Below are 13012 nucleotides of genomic sequence, written 5' to 3' on the forward strand. Positions count from 1 at the left end.
GATTTATTTTCAAAGAAACAATACATCTCACCCCCAAAATATTCTTTGGTGGGTGGAATGAGCAAAATGGTGGGTGCAAATTCCTTGTTCTATAAATAAAAAAAGGTTTAAATTCGTGTTTTAAATATGAATAATATAGAGTCGTTCTACTTGCACCCACCAAATACTCTCTTGTTGCCCACTTTTAAAAGAAGGGGTAAGAAACTCAAATGCTCTTATCATATTACTTTATACACTCACCATCTATTCTATCGAACGAAGCCCTAATCATCTCACCATATTTTCTATCCATTCCCTCCTTCTTCCCCACCATGCAAGTCTCTCTCTCTCACACACACACACACGGACACAATTTGTTTTGTAGTGTACGTTAGATACTTACTAAATTAATAGAACTTTCTCGTGTAAATCTCTGTGTTTGGTATGCCAGTACAGATCAAATTGATTTTGTAATGTCTAGTAGTTAGCTACTGAATCAACTAAAACAAGTACGATTTTGAACCTACCAAAGTTCATTCAATGAATTTTGAGAATGTTAGTAAGTGGGTGAAATGAGCAAAGTGGGGATAGAGAGTAATATGAAAAAATAGATCTAAGGCACAAGAGAGTATTTGGTGGACTAGAACGAGTCTACTAATATTACTAGTGCAATGTCATCAAAATCTTTGTGCATGTCATTTCCTGCTCTAACCCCACCACCACTACTCTCTTTCTCTCTCTCAAATGTAAAGAAAAGAATACAAGAAAATGAAAGAAAGAACTCTTGGAAGACAAACCAGACCACCTTTTATAAAACTATCATAAGTGCAAGCTTTCCCACATAGGGTCTTGCAGTTACATGCTTTCTAAGGAGATATTTCAAGCTCGATCTTCAAAAAGATGGGTACAAGGAACCACCATCTTGATTTCTGCTTTCAAGCTCCAACCTTCATTGAATGGCTTAAGCCACCAACTTCTCCATCTTCATCTTTTTCTTCTTCAGTAACCCAAAAAACACTCTTTTATCAACAGCAACAACACGATGAAGAAGAAGAAAAGATTAAGACAGAAAAGGAGAGTAGTTTTTGTGTTAAAGGTGAGAAATTAGAGAAGCCTACTCTAGACTTGAATATTGGGTTGTCTAACACAGAAGCTTCTAATGGAGAGATCAAGTTCTTGGGCTGTAAGGATCAAGAACCCATTATGAAGAGGTTTGAAAGTGGTGGTTCTTTGAGCAGTGAGAGTAGGTTTTGGATCCCCACACCAACTCAGATCCTCACTGGGCCAATACAGTTCACTTGCTACCTCTGCAATAAGACCTTCAATAGATACAACAACATGCAGGTAAGAAAGTTTTTTTTTTTCCTCTGTCTCATCTTAATTTTCTAGGGTTTTTTCTTTTCTTGGGCTTTGGTTGATGTTTGAATTTTAAGGTGCAATTCGTTGTGATTAAATTTATGGTTAATCCGACCTTTTTACTAGCATATAATAACAAACAAACTACGCACCCCCCCCCCCCTCTCTCTCTCTCTCTCTCTCTCTCCCCCCCCCCCCCCCCCCCCTTTTTTGTTCATTTCTTTCTATTTATTTATTTTTGATGGATCGATGGAGGGAGAGAAAGGAGAGAGGGGAGGGGGAGGGGGTGATCATCAAAACCTTCGTAAATTTTTTTGAAAATTTGGGGGAGGGGAGATAGACTTGAAGCATGATCATTATATAGAAATTTAGTTATTCATATTTTAATTGGTGGTGTTTGTAATTTGCATGCCCATCAGTTTATTACTTTCAAAACTTTTTTTTTCATCTTTTGTTATGATTAACCAGGGCAGAATTTTTCACTTTATCTTATTTTGATAATCCATATCTTGGCTGAAGGTTAGGCTCTAGACAGAGATATTGAGACATCCATGATGATCTTCTTTTATTAATCCTACTTTAGTTTAATGTTTTGGTGCCATCAATCTTGTGTTTGGATTTATTTTTTATTTATTTTTTTTATTTTTTGCACTTGGACTAGATTACATATCGAGAGAGAAAAAGCTAGGGGGAAACTACTCCCACATAATCATGATACATTTCATCACCGTAGGACTATTTTCTTTTAATTTCCTTGCAACTAAATGTCTATCAAAAATGGAATTCAAGAACATATGGCTATGGTAAAATATTTGCAACAAACTTGGCACAAAGAACATGCTTTCTACAATAGACTTAGAACTGATAAATGAGGGGGTAATTCACAAGGGTCTCATTGATTGAAACTGATCAATGGTAGCCAGCTATTGGATTGGACATGGTCAGAATTGGACTCATGGACAGATCCTAGCAATCAAATAGATTACATTTCTTTTGGATCAACCATTTAGTAATTGGGGAAATGTCATATCTTCCCTAAATAGAGTATTCTAATTGATTCCAACTATACTAGATGGAGCTTGTTCCCTAAATCACAACTTGCCATTGTGATAAGAGATACACCATGGTGTCAGTGTAGCAATATGATGCATCCCATGGTCATTTTGTCAGAATAATGTATCTTTGCTTCCTTTTATTTTCATAATATATTACTTTAGAAAGTAAAAAATAAAGATCAACTTCAATTGGCCTACTTTACCTCTCCAATTTCACTTCAGCTTAAATTCTATTATCATCATTGTTTTCCAACATTCCTTATTATTTGAGTAGGTAAGATAGGTTTAGAGGGACCCCTATTAGCTATGCTGGAAAAAAAAAGGGTATTCAAAATGAATATAAGAAAAATGTTAGACCTAATGACCTAAAACCAATGTGAACCATGCTGCAATTAAAATTTAAAAATATTCTATTATTTGCAGGATTACCTTATTATGGCCAATATTATTTAGAATGAGAATTCTAGGAATTTTTTCAAGTATATACTGATTTATGATGAAAAAAAAAAAAAAAAAGAAAGAAAAAAGAAGGGCTTCTTCAACAATTGCAACTCCAAGAATTATACTGATGGATAGTGAAGGTCCAAAAGTATCATCTTTCTTTATCCCCCAAAACCAATTTGAAAGATATAATTATATAGGAAATCAGCTCAGTAAATTTTAACGATTTTCCTTTGTTTTGTAATAAGTAACTAATGGATGTAATGCTCATTTCCAACACGCATGAAGTTTCAGTGAAATCTTCTTCTTCTCCATTATTTTAATTAATATCAATTTAGTGGTTCATGCTAGTCCTTCACCAAGTACACCATGAGATGATGAAACAAAAACCACATTAAATGTATGAACTAAACCCTTAAAAGCCACCCTTGTTTCTGATGTGATCCATACCTTGAGTCTATTTGGTGGATGTACTGCACACTAGAAAAGTTCTCTTACACTCAAATTGTGGGTCACAGGGACAATTTTTACGTGTTGAATTTGGTATAATTTCTTTCTTAATGTTAGAAAATCGTTCTCTCATCCGTAGGCAAGTCGAACCTTGTAAACCTTGTTGTGTTTTACTTTTTATCTTTTATTGCCGATTCTTATCTGCGGTTTATGTTTGACAGTTTCAATCCTCATATAACTTCCTAGTCAACAATATTTTCTTTTTTATTTGAAAATTTACAGAAGTTTAAGGGAATTCTCTAGTAATTAACTAAAATGTGTTTCACATAATTATTTCCAAACTACAATCCCATAGTATTGCTTTGTAGTCTCTTTTCTTTCAAGGTAAGTTGTAGATTGATTGCTAATATCTTTACTAGATCAGGAAAGAATCGCACCATGTTTTTTGTTCTTGAAATAACTAGTACATGTCATGTTGGATATTAGATGCATATGTGGGGCCATGGATCACAATATAGGAAAGGACCAGAATCACTTAGAGGAACACAACCAACATCAATGTTGAGGCTACCTTGCTATTGTTGTTCTAATGGTTGCAAGAACAACATCAATCACCCTCGAGCCAAACCGTTGAAAGATTTTAGAACTCTTCAGACTCACTACAAGAGAAAGCATGGTGTGAAGCCATTTATGTGTAGAAAATGCAGCAAATCATTTGCAGTTAGAGGAGACTGGAGAACACATGAAAAGAATTGCGGGAAACTATGGTACTGTACATGTGGGTCAGATTTCAAACATAAAAGATCACTCAAGGATCACATAGTATCCTTTGGGAAGGGCCACTCCCCATATCCTTCTCAAAAAAGTGATGAACACAAGAAGGAATGCATCATAGGGTCTGAAGATGAAGCGGGACCATGAATATTGGGGTGATCTCTACTTTACTAGCTTGTTTTAAGGATGATAGTTTGATTATTATTACATTATTAAGTTTAGTGAACTTTTCTAAGCTTGTGCTCAGTAACAAAAAACTTTCAATAAGTGTTTGTTATTACAAGAAACACATGGAGAGAAGTTTGTTATGGAGCATTGGCACAATGATGAGCACTAGCAAGTTCAGATGATTTGGTAAGTGATTTAGATAAAATAGTGTCTGTAATCCTATAATGGAGAAAATGTGTCAACTTCTTTGACTAATTCGGTGGTTTAGTGTTGTATTTGTGGTGATGTTTCCTCAGTTACATGTATAGATTAATGGAATACTCACATTTATAGATATAACATATGGTATTAAATTATTTATCTCAAGATACCTACAAGACTTAGTTGGCTTGAATAACCCATAAAGCAATTGCAAGTTTTCAACCATTTAAAAACTTTATAGATTTACTTCTACACTTAATGATTGATATTGGGAATGTCTCATTGCTTTCTACCTTCAATTTCGGTTAGTAGGGAACTTAACTCACCAAATATTTATTTGATCGCTGATTTATATAGTTGATTAGGTTTGGAGTCCTGTTTTCTTGGGGATTTAGTTCATGATAAAAATGATTTCACTGATATTGGGTGTGTCGATCTACCGAGTGTCAAAACCAAAAGTTTATAGGATCAGTGAGTGAGTGTGTGTGTGTGTGTATGTATGAGAGAGAGAGAGAGAGGATTGGGTTAGGGCTTGCCTAATTAAATACCAATCTATATTATAAAGAATAACTATCCCGTTCCAATAGAATAGAACAATGGCTATGTGGCAAGTTTTGGTTAGTGTTTAAAACACATCTGAATCTTAAACAAGACATGCACTCAGCCCTATGTGTTTTAAATCCAACAAAAATGAATCACATCTGGAATGGGACACCATTCTCTCTATTATAAATGAGGATCAGCTCCCTACCACAAAAACATCAAAAGGAAAATTTTATGAAAAAGGAGAGATCGAAGATGATATGAAAGTATAATATTTAGTATATTCAAACACCAATTACAATATTGAACCTTGAGTTTGATGCAAAATAAATAGAAACAACAGGGATGGAAGGGGGTAGATGGAGAATGACCCAATCCAAGTGAGATAACCTCTCAGACTAGTATTTATTTGGGGAATTAATTGATCCATAGGGGAATCGTGAATCCAAAATAGTTGAATGCCACATTCGACGACTCTTGACTCACTAGGCTTTCTTCAATAATGAAATGTCCCTATTAGACCTTATACATATAATTCAATTTGCCAAAGAAATGCTAAAATTAAAAGTCCTAGACTTGGCTTATAAGACACAAAAACCTAAATCGAAAGACACAACAAAACAAGTTCGAAAATAAATTTTATCCAATAATCCTCAAATGTCCCAAAGTAAACAGCCTAAAAGATTCTGCTGAGTGGCGCTATTTGGGTCGTGGGGACAACATTGAGTATTCAATGACCCGGGTTTCATGTAAAAAATTGGCCAAAAGCAAGAAACTATCATTGCAATCCTTTAATTTTTATTTTTCCCTTATTTTATTTAGCTTTTGTTCCCTTTTTCAAATGCAAGGGTGGGGACCTAGTCCAACTTGGATGCCCTAACAAATCCACCAACAACCTTTGATTATAATTTAAAATATATAGACAAGTAACAGGTATAAGAGTTAGTTGTATTTCATTTGTTGTTAAGGATAAATAACGATTTAAAGTCACCTAATATAATTAAAAGTTAGTTGTTTTTTCTTTGTTGTTAAGGTTTAAAAAATATTTAAAGTATCAAAGAATGTTTTAGCCTAATAAGCACTTTGTAGGAAAGTGAGAGGAGAATTCTTTGTTGATAGTTGTGCGCATATTCAAATCGGTTGAGTTGACTTAAAACTTGACCTAGTCAAGCAGGAAATTTGACCATGTTAACTCGTAAATTCACCATGATAAGTTGGAAATCAGTTTGAAATGAATGGTTTTTGTGGGCCTCAGATTTCTGCACATCTAATCCATCGTCCACATGTTATCTCGAGATTTGTGTCAATGACCTCGGGAACATGTTCTACAATTGATTGTGAGCCCAAACCCTACCAAGGAAAGCAAACCTTAGCCTCTCCTTGATACCACTACACCTCAATTACACACATAGACTTCATGAGGTCCTCCACTAGCCTGGCCATTGGATTTTATACTTACAAGGTCATGATCATGTGTTTTTTTCCATGAATCATCGTGTCTTAACACTATAAATATAGAGTCGAGTCAAGTTTGAGTTATAATTAAACTGAGTAGCTACTTATATTATCTATGGATAAGGTGCTAGCTTGTTAAGTTTGTTGAAGTCTGTGAGTGTTGATGTCATAACCTATGCTCAAAAACCCACATTCGCCAAATAATTACGACTACTAGCTAATCCACTTGCTTATTTAAAAAATAATAAGTTGTCGAAAATAAGGAATCAAATAAGAAGAGAGAACCGTTGGGATCAATGACCATGTTTTAGCATGATGAACAAGCCCAACCGGTCTCACACTGCCAGCTGGACTTCCGGTCATCAAGGAAAATAACCCCACGTTAATGAAAGAGTTAAAAGGCTATTTAAGTTCACTAATCTTTATAATAGGGAACACCTTACTATTCAATCCAGCCTATCTTTTCTTTATAAAGATAAAATTTACCTAATGATCATTGCAGCAATATATGCTTTATCCCAACTGTTTGAGAGAGACAGCATGAATCATCCTATATTAGACCAAATGCTCTCCCTTTTGGGGTGGGGGGAATCCAACAAAGCGTTGGTGCCATCATTGATCTTTCTTATATGTATATTTGAATTATTATTATTATTCATTCCTACTTGCTTATCAGATGATGTGGGTTTGTAAAGACCAAATTATTCCTCTTCGCACGTTCATGAAGTGTTGGTCCACTTTAGTTTCTCAAATCGCCTTCGTGAACAACTCACCCCAACTTTAGTGTTGGTCCACTCCAAGTCCTCCTCCTATCAATCATAATCATAACCCTCCTCTCAAGTCTCTCCTCTGCTGGACACCAAAGGGGAAAGAGAAAAAGATGTTGTCATCTTTTTTTGTTAGTCGTGCTAAAGTGACCTCAAGATTAGACCTTGTATTCTAACGTCAAAGTGGATAGGAACTATAGAAGCTTTTTTCACTTGTATCTTGATGAAAAATATCTCTGGTTCCCATACACTTTCAGGTCAAGGTATGCGATGTGAGGTCCAATCTTGAGGTCGCTTCAACATTAGTCTTTTTATTATTTATAGGAATAATGATTTTTGGACTCCCTACTTATTACATATACCTCTCATACTATCCTAACGTGGCATGTGCTAGAATCATAGATTTCTCCTCGGGATATAAAATTACACATATTTATGGGGATTTGCAATTAATCATGTATCCCGAGAAAAAAATCTACGGTTCTAGCACATGCCACATCAGGATAATATGGGGGAGTATGTAGAGGGGGAGTCAGAAAATCACGATTCTATTTATATTTTTCATGAGGCACCCACTTATTTCCTTTCCTCTTTTTATTTAAGACATGATTTTTTTTTTTTTTAACTCTCAATGTTTTTGTGAATAATTGAGATACCTCTTTATTTTTCTAAACTGATAATATGTCACCCTTGACCTTGGTCTTCTCTTTTGAACAGATGAAAAATAACATCAATACCCTCATCATCATCACCATTTACCACCATTGTCTTTATCATCATTATATCTAAGAGGTTAAAGATGACTAATTTTGGAAAGAAAAATAGAAGATTTCTATATCATTTTTCATTAATTGATGAGAGAAGACAATTTCAAGAGGCATGTCTCCAATTTGAAAACATAAGCAATATCATATCTCAAATATTCACCAAAATCATGAAAGTGTCACATAAAGGAGAGAGTTCCTCCGAAACTTGTAAGGGAGCTAGGCTGCTTCGAATTTTTGGCTCAGATGAACAATAGTTGGATTTCAAGTTAACATCCTTCAATACTTCAATACTTCTATTCTCCAATAAAATAAAGCATCATGATTAAAAAGATATATTGGCTAAATTTCTTGTTGTTTTATTTGATGTGTTATTGGCTAATGGTGTCCACAAAATACAGACACCAATAACCCAAAAAAAAAAAAAGTGCTATAAAGTATTCGACCTATTTACAAAATTATACAACTTTTTTTTTTATGACAGAGTGTCTGAACTTACGTCCGACTAGAGAACACAACTAGATCCCAAAGAGAGGATTCTATTAGAAGCGCTTCAGTCGAAAGCAATGCTGCGAGCCTGTGCCCCCCAAACGAACCCATGTTTACTATTTTGTAGAGGTAGAAAGTAAATGAACCCCCAACAATTTTTGACTGATTAATTGATTCTATTTTAGCTGACTGTTAATCTAGTTATGAAAAACAGTATTTGAAAAATTAAAAACAACAAATTTGACACGGTAGAAATGACTAAAGAAATGGATCATCATATAGGCCGCTGTGCTAGGAACTGGATTCTCGTTATTCCTCTCCTATGTCCCAACATAGTTCAACCATTCAAATGGGTATGATTAATCAGAGTAACCGCACTGCAAAAGAATGCAGTTAGTTCTACATATTTGAATCAACAAGATACAACCATAAGCCAACAAATGTTTCTTGTGCTTGTTTGGAGTATCTGTGGCCCTATCAAATCCTAAGTTAGCAAACTTTAATTTCATCCCCACATTTGGGTACAAGTTTTTTAACGTGGCTAGGTCATAAAAATGAGTTGGATTTTATCTAAAATTTGAATTTACGGGTTTAACTCCTTGGAGCATATTCAAATAAAAAAAACATGGGTTGAATATGGATTGATGTCCCTTGACCCAAGTCAGATTTGTGTCGAATATGGATCCATTTTGATTCGAATGATATACTGCCTTGAAAATTATATTAGTATATTTTCAAAGATATTTTTCTTCTATTATTTAAATATAACATGAATTCTTATAATAATAAACATAAAAATAAAGAATTATAATGATAAAATATAATAATTTAACAATTAGAAAAGAAAGATAGCAAAAAAATATTGAATAATCCAAAATTATCCAATCTGACCAACCCGAATTAAGTAATTCGATCAGGTTGAAATCGTATACGAGTCTAATGAAAGCAAAATGGTTCAAATATAATTTTAGCTAAAAGGATCTAATTCAAATCCAGAATCAGGTAAGCATTTTGGATTTGGATATGGAAATACTGAAATCTGGATTGAACTCGACTCATTTTAAATCTTATGGGTGGCATGGAAATTTGTGTGTGTGTGTGTGTTTGATTAATTTTTTTAGGGGAGAATGACTTTGAAGAACTCTTTATTAAGAATATATATCGAATAGTCCCCTAGTAAAAAATACGGACCATTTGAGTCTCAATTAATAAAACATTAGTCTATTAAGGATCTTTTGAAGATTTTTTTAAAGAAAAATACTTGAGATACCCTTTTAACAATTTTACAAAGTCTTTGGTCTAAATATATTTGGAGTCAATTAAAAAACTCGACCAATTTATTTAGTTATTAATATTTCCATGAAAAATAAAAAATAAATGTTTTATTTATTAAAAATTAAATTCAATATAATTTTATTTGACACATTTGTGTCGACTTGCTAATTTTTTAGTTGAATCAATTCAATAAACATTCTAATCGAATTTCAAAATTAAGTTTTAATTATTTAAAATTATTTATATATTTTAATAAATCTAATATTCATAGATCAAATCAATTTGATGTTGATCATATTCATCTCCATCATCATCATTGGTGTAATTATCATCATCTATTTGATTTAAAGATTACTACTTTTAGTAAGTGAAACAAGTTTTTTTTTTCTTTAAATTGATATATAAAAGATGATCATAGTTAAAGGGCATGTCATTAATTATAAAACATAAGAGTAGCTCAAATATTATCAAATAAACATGTTTCTTTAAACTTCAAAATTCATTGAAAAGGTAATTATAATATTTTCACTTCAAAAATTCTTTTTAGACTAATATTTGATAAATTTAATATTAAAGAATTCATATTTTTAGAAAAGACTTTTTGGTACATATTTTCAATGTGTAGAGAACCATATATTGTTTTCCTTGCAATACAAGGAGAAAATTCTATGGCTCACTATGAACTAGCACACCCAATGCAATGTCCAACAAAGTCAGTCATCACTTTCCATTTTCCTTCTTGAAAAATAAATGACAATTGAATGGGTAAAATAAGATAACGTTTTGTTAACGTGTGCCTCCTTAGGGGCACATGTTAATTAAGATGTATTGAATACAACTTGGAAACAAGTAGATAAGAATATTTTTTTGTAAGAACAAATGTTATAGATAAGAAAAAAAATAGGTGTATTTAACACATATTTCATTTGTTCGCAGTAGGTACTTATCGTAGATTACAAAATAGATTCAATAAGTACCTACCAAACATAACTTTATTGTGTTTGTGTTTAGTATGTCATTATTGAACTAATAATTATACACGATAAAAATAAAAAATAAAAAAACATAAAAAAGAATTGAAGACCTTCATTGAAACTTAAAATTCTTGTTAAATTTTTTTTTAAATGCTAAGAAGAATAAAGAGCGAAAGATGGATGGTGCATGAGTAGATAATAGATAGAGAAGACAATGAGATGATTAGGATTTTCATTCGATAGAATACAGAGAAATTGATGGATGCACAGACTAAAACAGTAAGAGCAATTTAGTTATTTACTTTTTTTTTTTTAAAGAATCGTGCTAGAGTGATCTTAAGGATTGACCTCATTTCGCAATTTCATGACATGGAGGTGCGCACATAACCATAGATGCTTTCACTCATATTTTGATAGTAAAAAAATATATATGATTCATACACACCTTCACATCAAGAAAGTGTGAAATGAGGTCAATCTTTAAGATCACTTCAGCATTATTCTATTTTTAATAAATTCCACTTGAGTGGGCGTTATGAGATGATTTGGTGGGCAACAACTCTTTACAAATTACAATAGAACATTCACAAATTTATATTGATCAAAATCAATTTTCTTTAGATTGTTTCAAGGAAAATTTTATTGACATGCCATGAACTCTCTCGAGTCGAAGTGGAAAACTATTTTGTTTCTAAAGGAGGAGTGCTTGAAATAAATTTTTTTAAATTTTATAGGTGCCCCTGAAAATATAAATATAAGTCTACGAGGTCCATTAGATAATCTTGGCGTGTATATAAAATTTTCGTTTGTCTTAAAAGAAAGTAATTTCTGACATTTAATCAATTTTTTATTTTATTTTTATACACGCCTTGAATTCATAGTTTGTAAAAGAGCGAGGGATACAAGAAGCGAAAAACCAGAGCGCGAAATCAAAAAAAAAAAAAAAAACCGAAAACGGTTCTTCTCCAACAACGTGCGTTCGTTCGCAAAACTAAAGACATGGATTTCTCCACTTTCACGATAGCGCAACTACAGCAGCAGCGTCAACAACTCCACCAACTGTTCCAATTCCAAGAATACCAGCTTCAACAACAACAGCCAGAACACCAACAACAACAACAGCAGCAGCAAGAACAACAACAACAACAACGGCAAGAACAACAACCATACCAGCTTCAACACCAACCCGATCACCCTGAATACGCCAACGCCCACCAACAACAACAGCCCCAACCCTCTCAGACCGACTCGACCCTGGTTCAACCTCCTAGCGTTTCGGTCCCTCCCCAAGCGAATTATCAGCAAGATTCCACGGAACAACAGAAGAACCCATCATCGCACCAGGCTCCATCTGGGTTCAACCCAGCTGAAGCCGCTGCATTGTCGCTGTTTACTCAATTCGCAGGGATGATGGATGGGACCGAGAGAGCAATGGTGGGATTGCATTGGCAGATAAATAATGGCGGGTCATCACCTGTCTCCACAGGGGGTTTCATCATAGACCATTTGTGGTTCGTGTGGTACGTTTATTGGCACTCTGTTCGTGTCCATTAAGGGCTTGCGTTCGATAGATCTCTATACATATTTGTCCATTAAATTTTTTTAATTATGTGGGTCATTGTAATAATTGATCTAGTTGTTAATCAGGGTATCCATTGAAATGTTGCCCAATCTAATTGTATACTTAGGGTTCTGAGCAAGTAGTTTTCTTCATTGACTTGTTAGATTAATGGTTTCGATTTAGTTTATCCTTTTGAGATAATCTTCTAATAGGGAGTTTTGATTGAAAATATTTTTTCTTTGCCTAATTGTCTCAATTTATTTTAATTAGGGTTAGATATATTATTCTTATTGACCTGTTTTCCTATCAATTTAATGCAGCTTTTTCGTGGTAATTGTCTCATTGTCTCATTCGGATTCACGTAAATAGGTTTCATCTTGGCCTAATTGTCTGAGCAGACTTTCATTTTTAATAACTTTTTTTTTCCTTGATCTAATTATCTAATTGTTTGATTTAGCATATGATTTTTTATGAGCCTAATTTCTATTAGGCTTTAAATTTAATAGATTTCTTGGCTAATACGAAGAGCAAAATGTATTTTGACTTGCAAGGATTGAAAATTATGATCAAAATAAAAAAGATCCTACTCTATAGTTGTGTGCCTTTAACAACATTGGTCTCTTTCATATGTAGGTATTAGAATCGTGCAAGTATGGTGTGTTTATATGCCCCATGTTGAGGTTGCATTGTTGTTTTTTATTTTTTGTTTAGGTGGCGTTCAATTTTGACTATGTTAGGTTGGACAGAACAGATAATAAAA

At 33.5% G+C, this 13012-nt stretch overlaps 1 protein-coding gene across 1 annotated transcript; it reads left to right on the forward strand.

Moving 5' to 3' along the window:
- Positions 1-710: 710 nt before the first annotated feature.
- On the forward strand, positions 711-4528 carry LOC147385537 (zinc finger protein WIP2-like). Its single transcript, XM_086423335.1, has 2 exons — positions 711-1323; positions 3768-4528. The coding sequence occupies exons 1-2, from the start codon at positions 880-882 to the stop codon at positions 4200-4202; spliced, it is 879 nt and encodes a 292-aa protein (XP_086279461.1). The 5' UTR covers positions 711-879; the 3' UTR covers positions 4203-4528.
- Positions 4529-13012: the final 8484 nt, after the last annotated feature.

The sequence above is a fragment of the Akebia trifoliata genome, chromosome 14, assembly GCF_017979445.1.
Source record: "Akebia trifoliata isolate Shusen 1 chromosome 14, ASM1797944v1, whole genome shotgun sequence".
Classification (NCBI taxonomy): Eukaryota; Viridiplantae; Streptophyta; class Magnoliopsida; order Ranunculales; family Lardizabalaceae; genus Akebia; species Akebia trifoliata.

Bases quoted from the DNA above. Each gene is read 5' to 3' on its own strand.
- LOC147385537 (XM_086423335.1), top strand. From the start codon at position 880: ATGGGTACAAGGAACCACCATCTTGATTTCTGCTTTCAAGCTCCAACC. The intron at 1,324-3,767 runs GTAAGAAAGTTT...GTTGGATATTAG, and splicing joins ATAGATACAACAACATGCAG to ATGCATATGTGGGGCCATGG.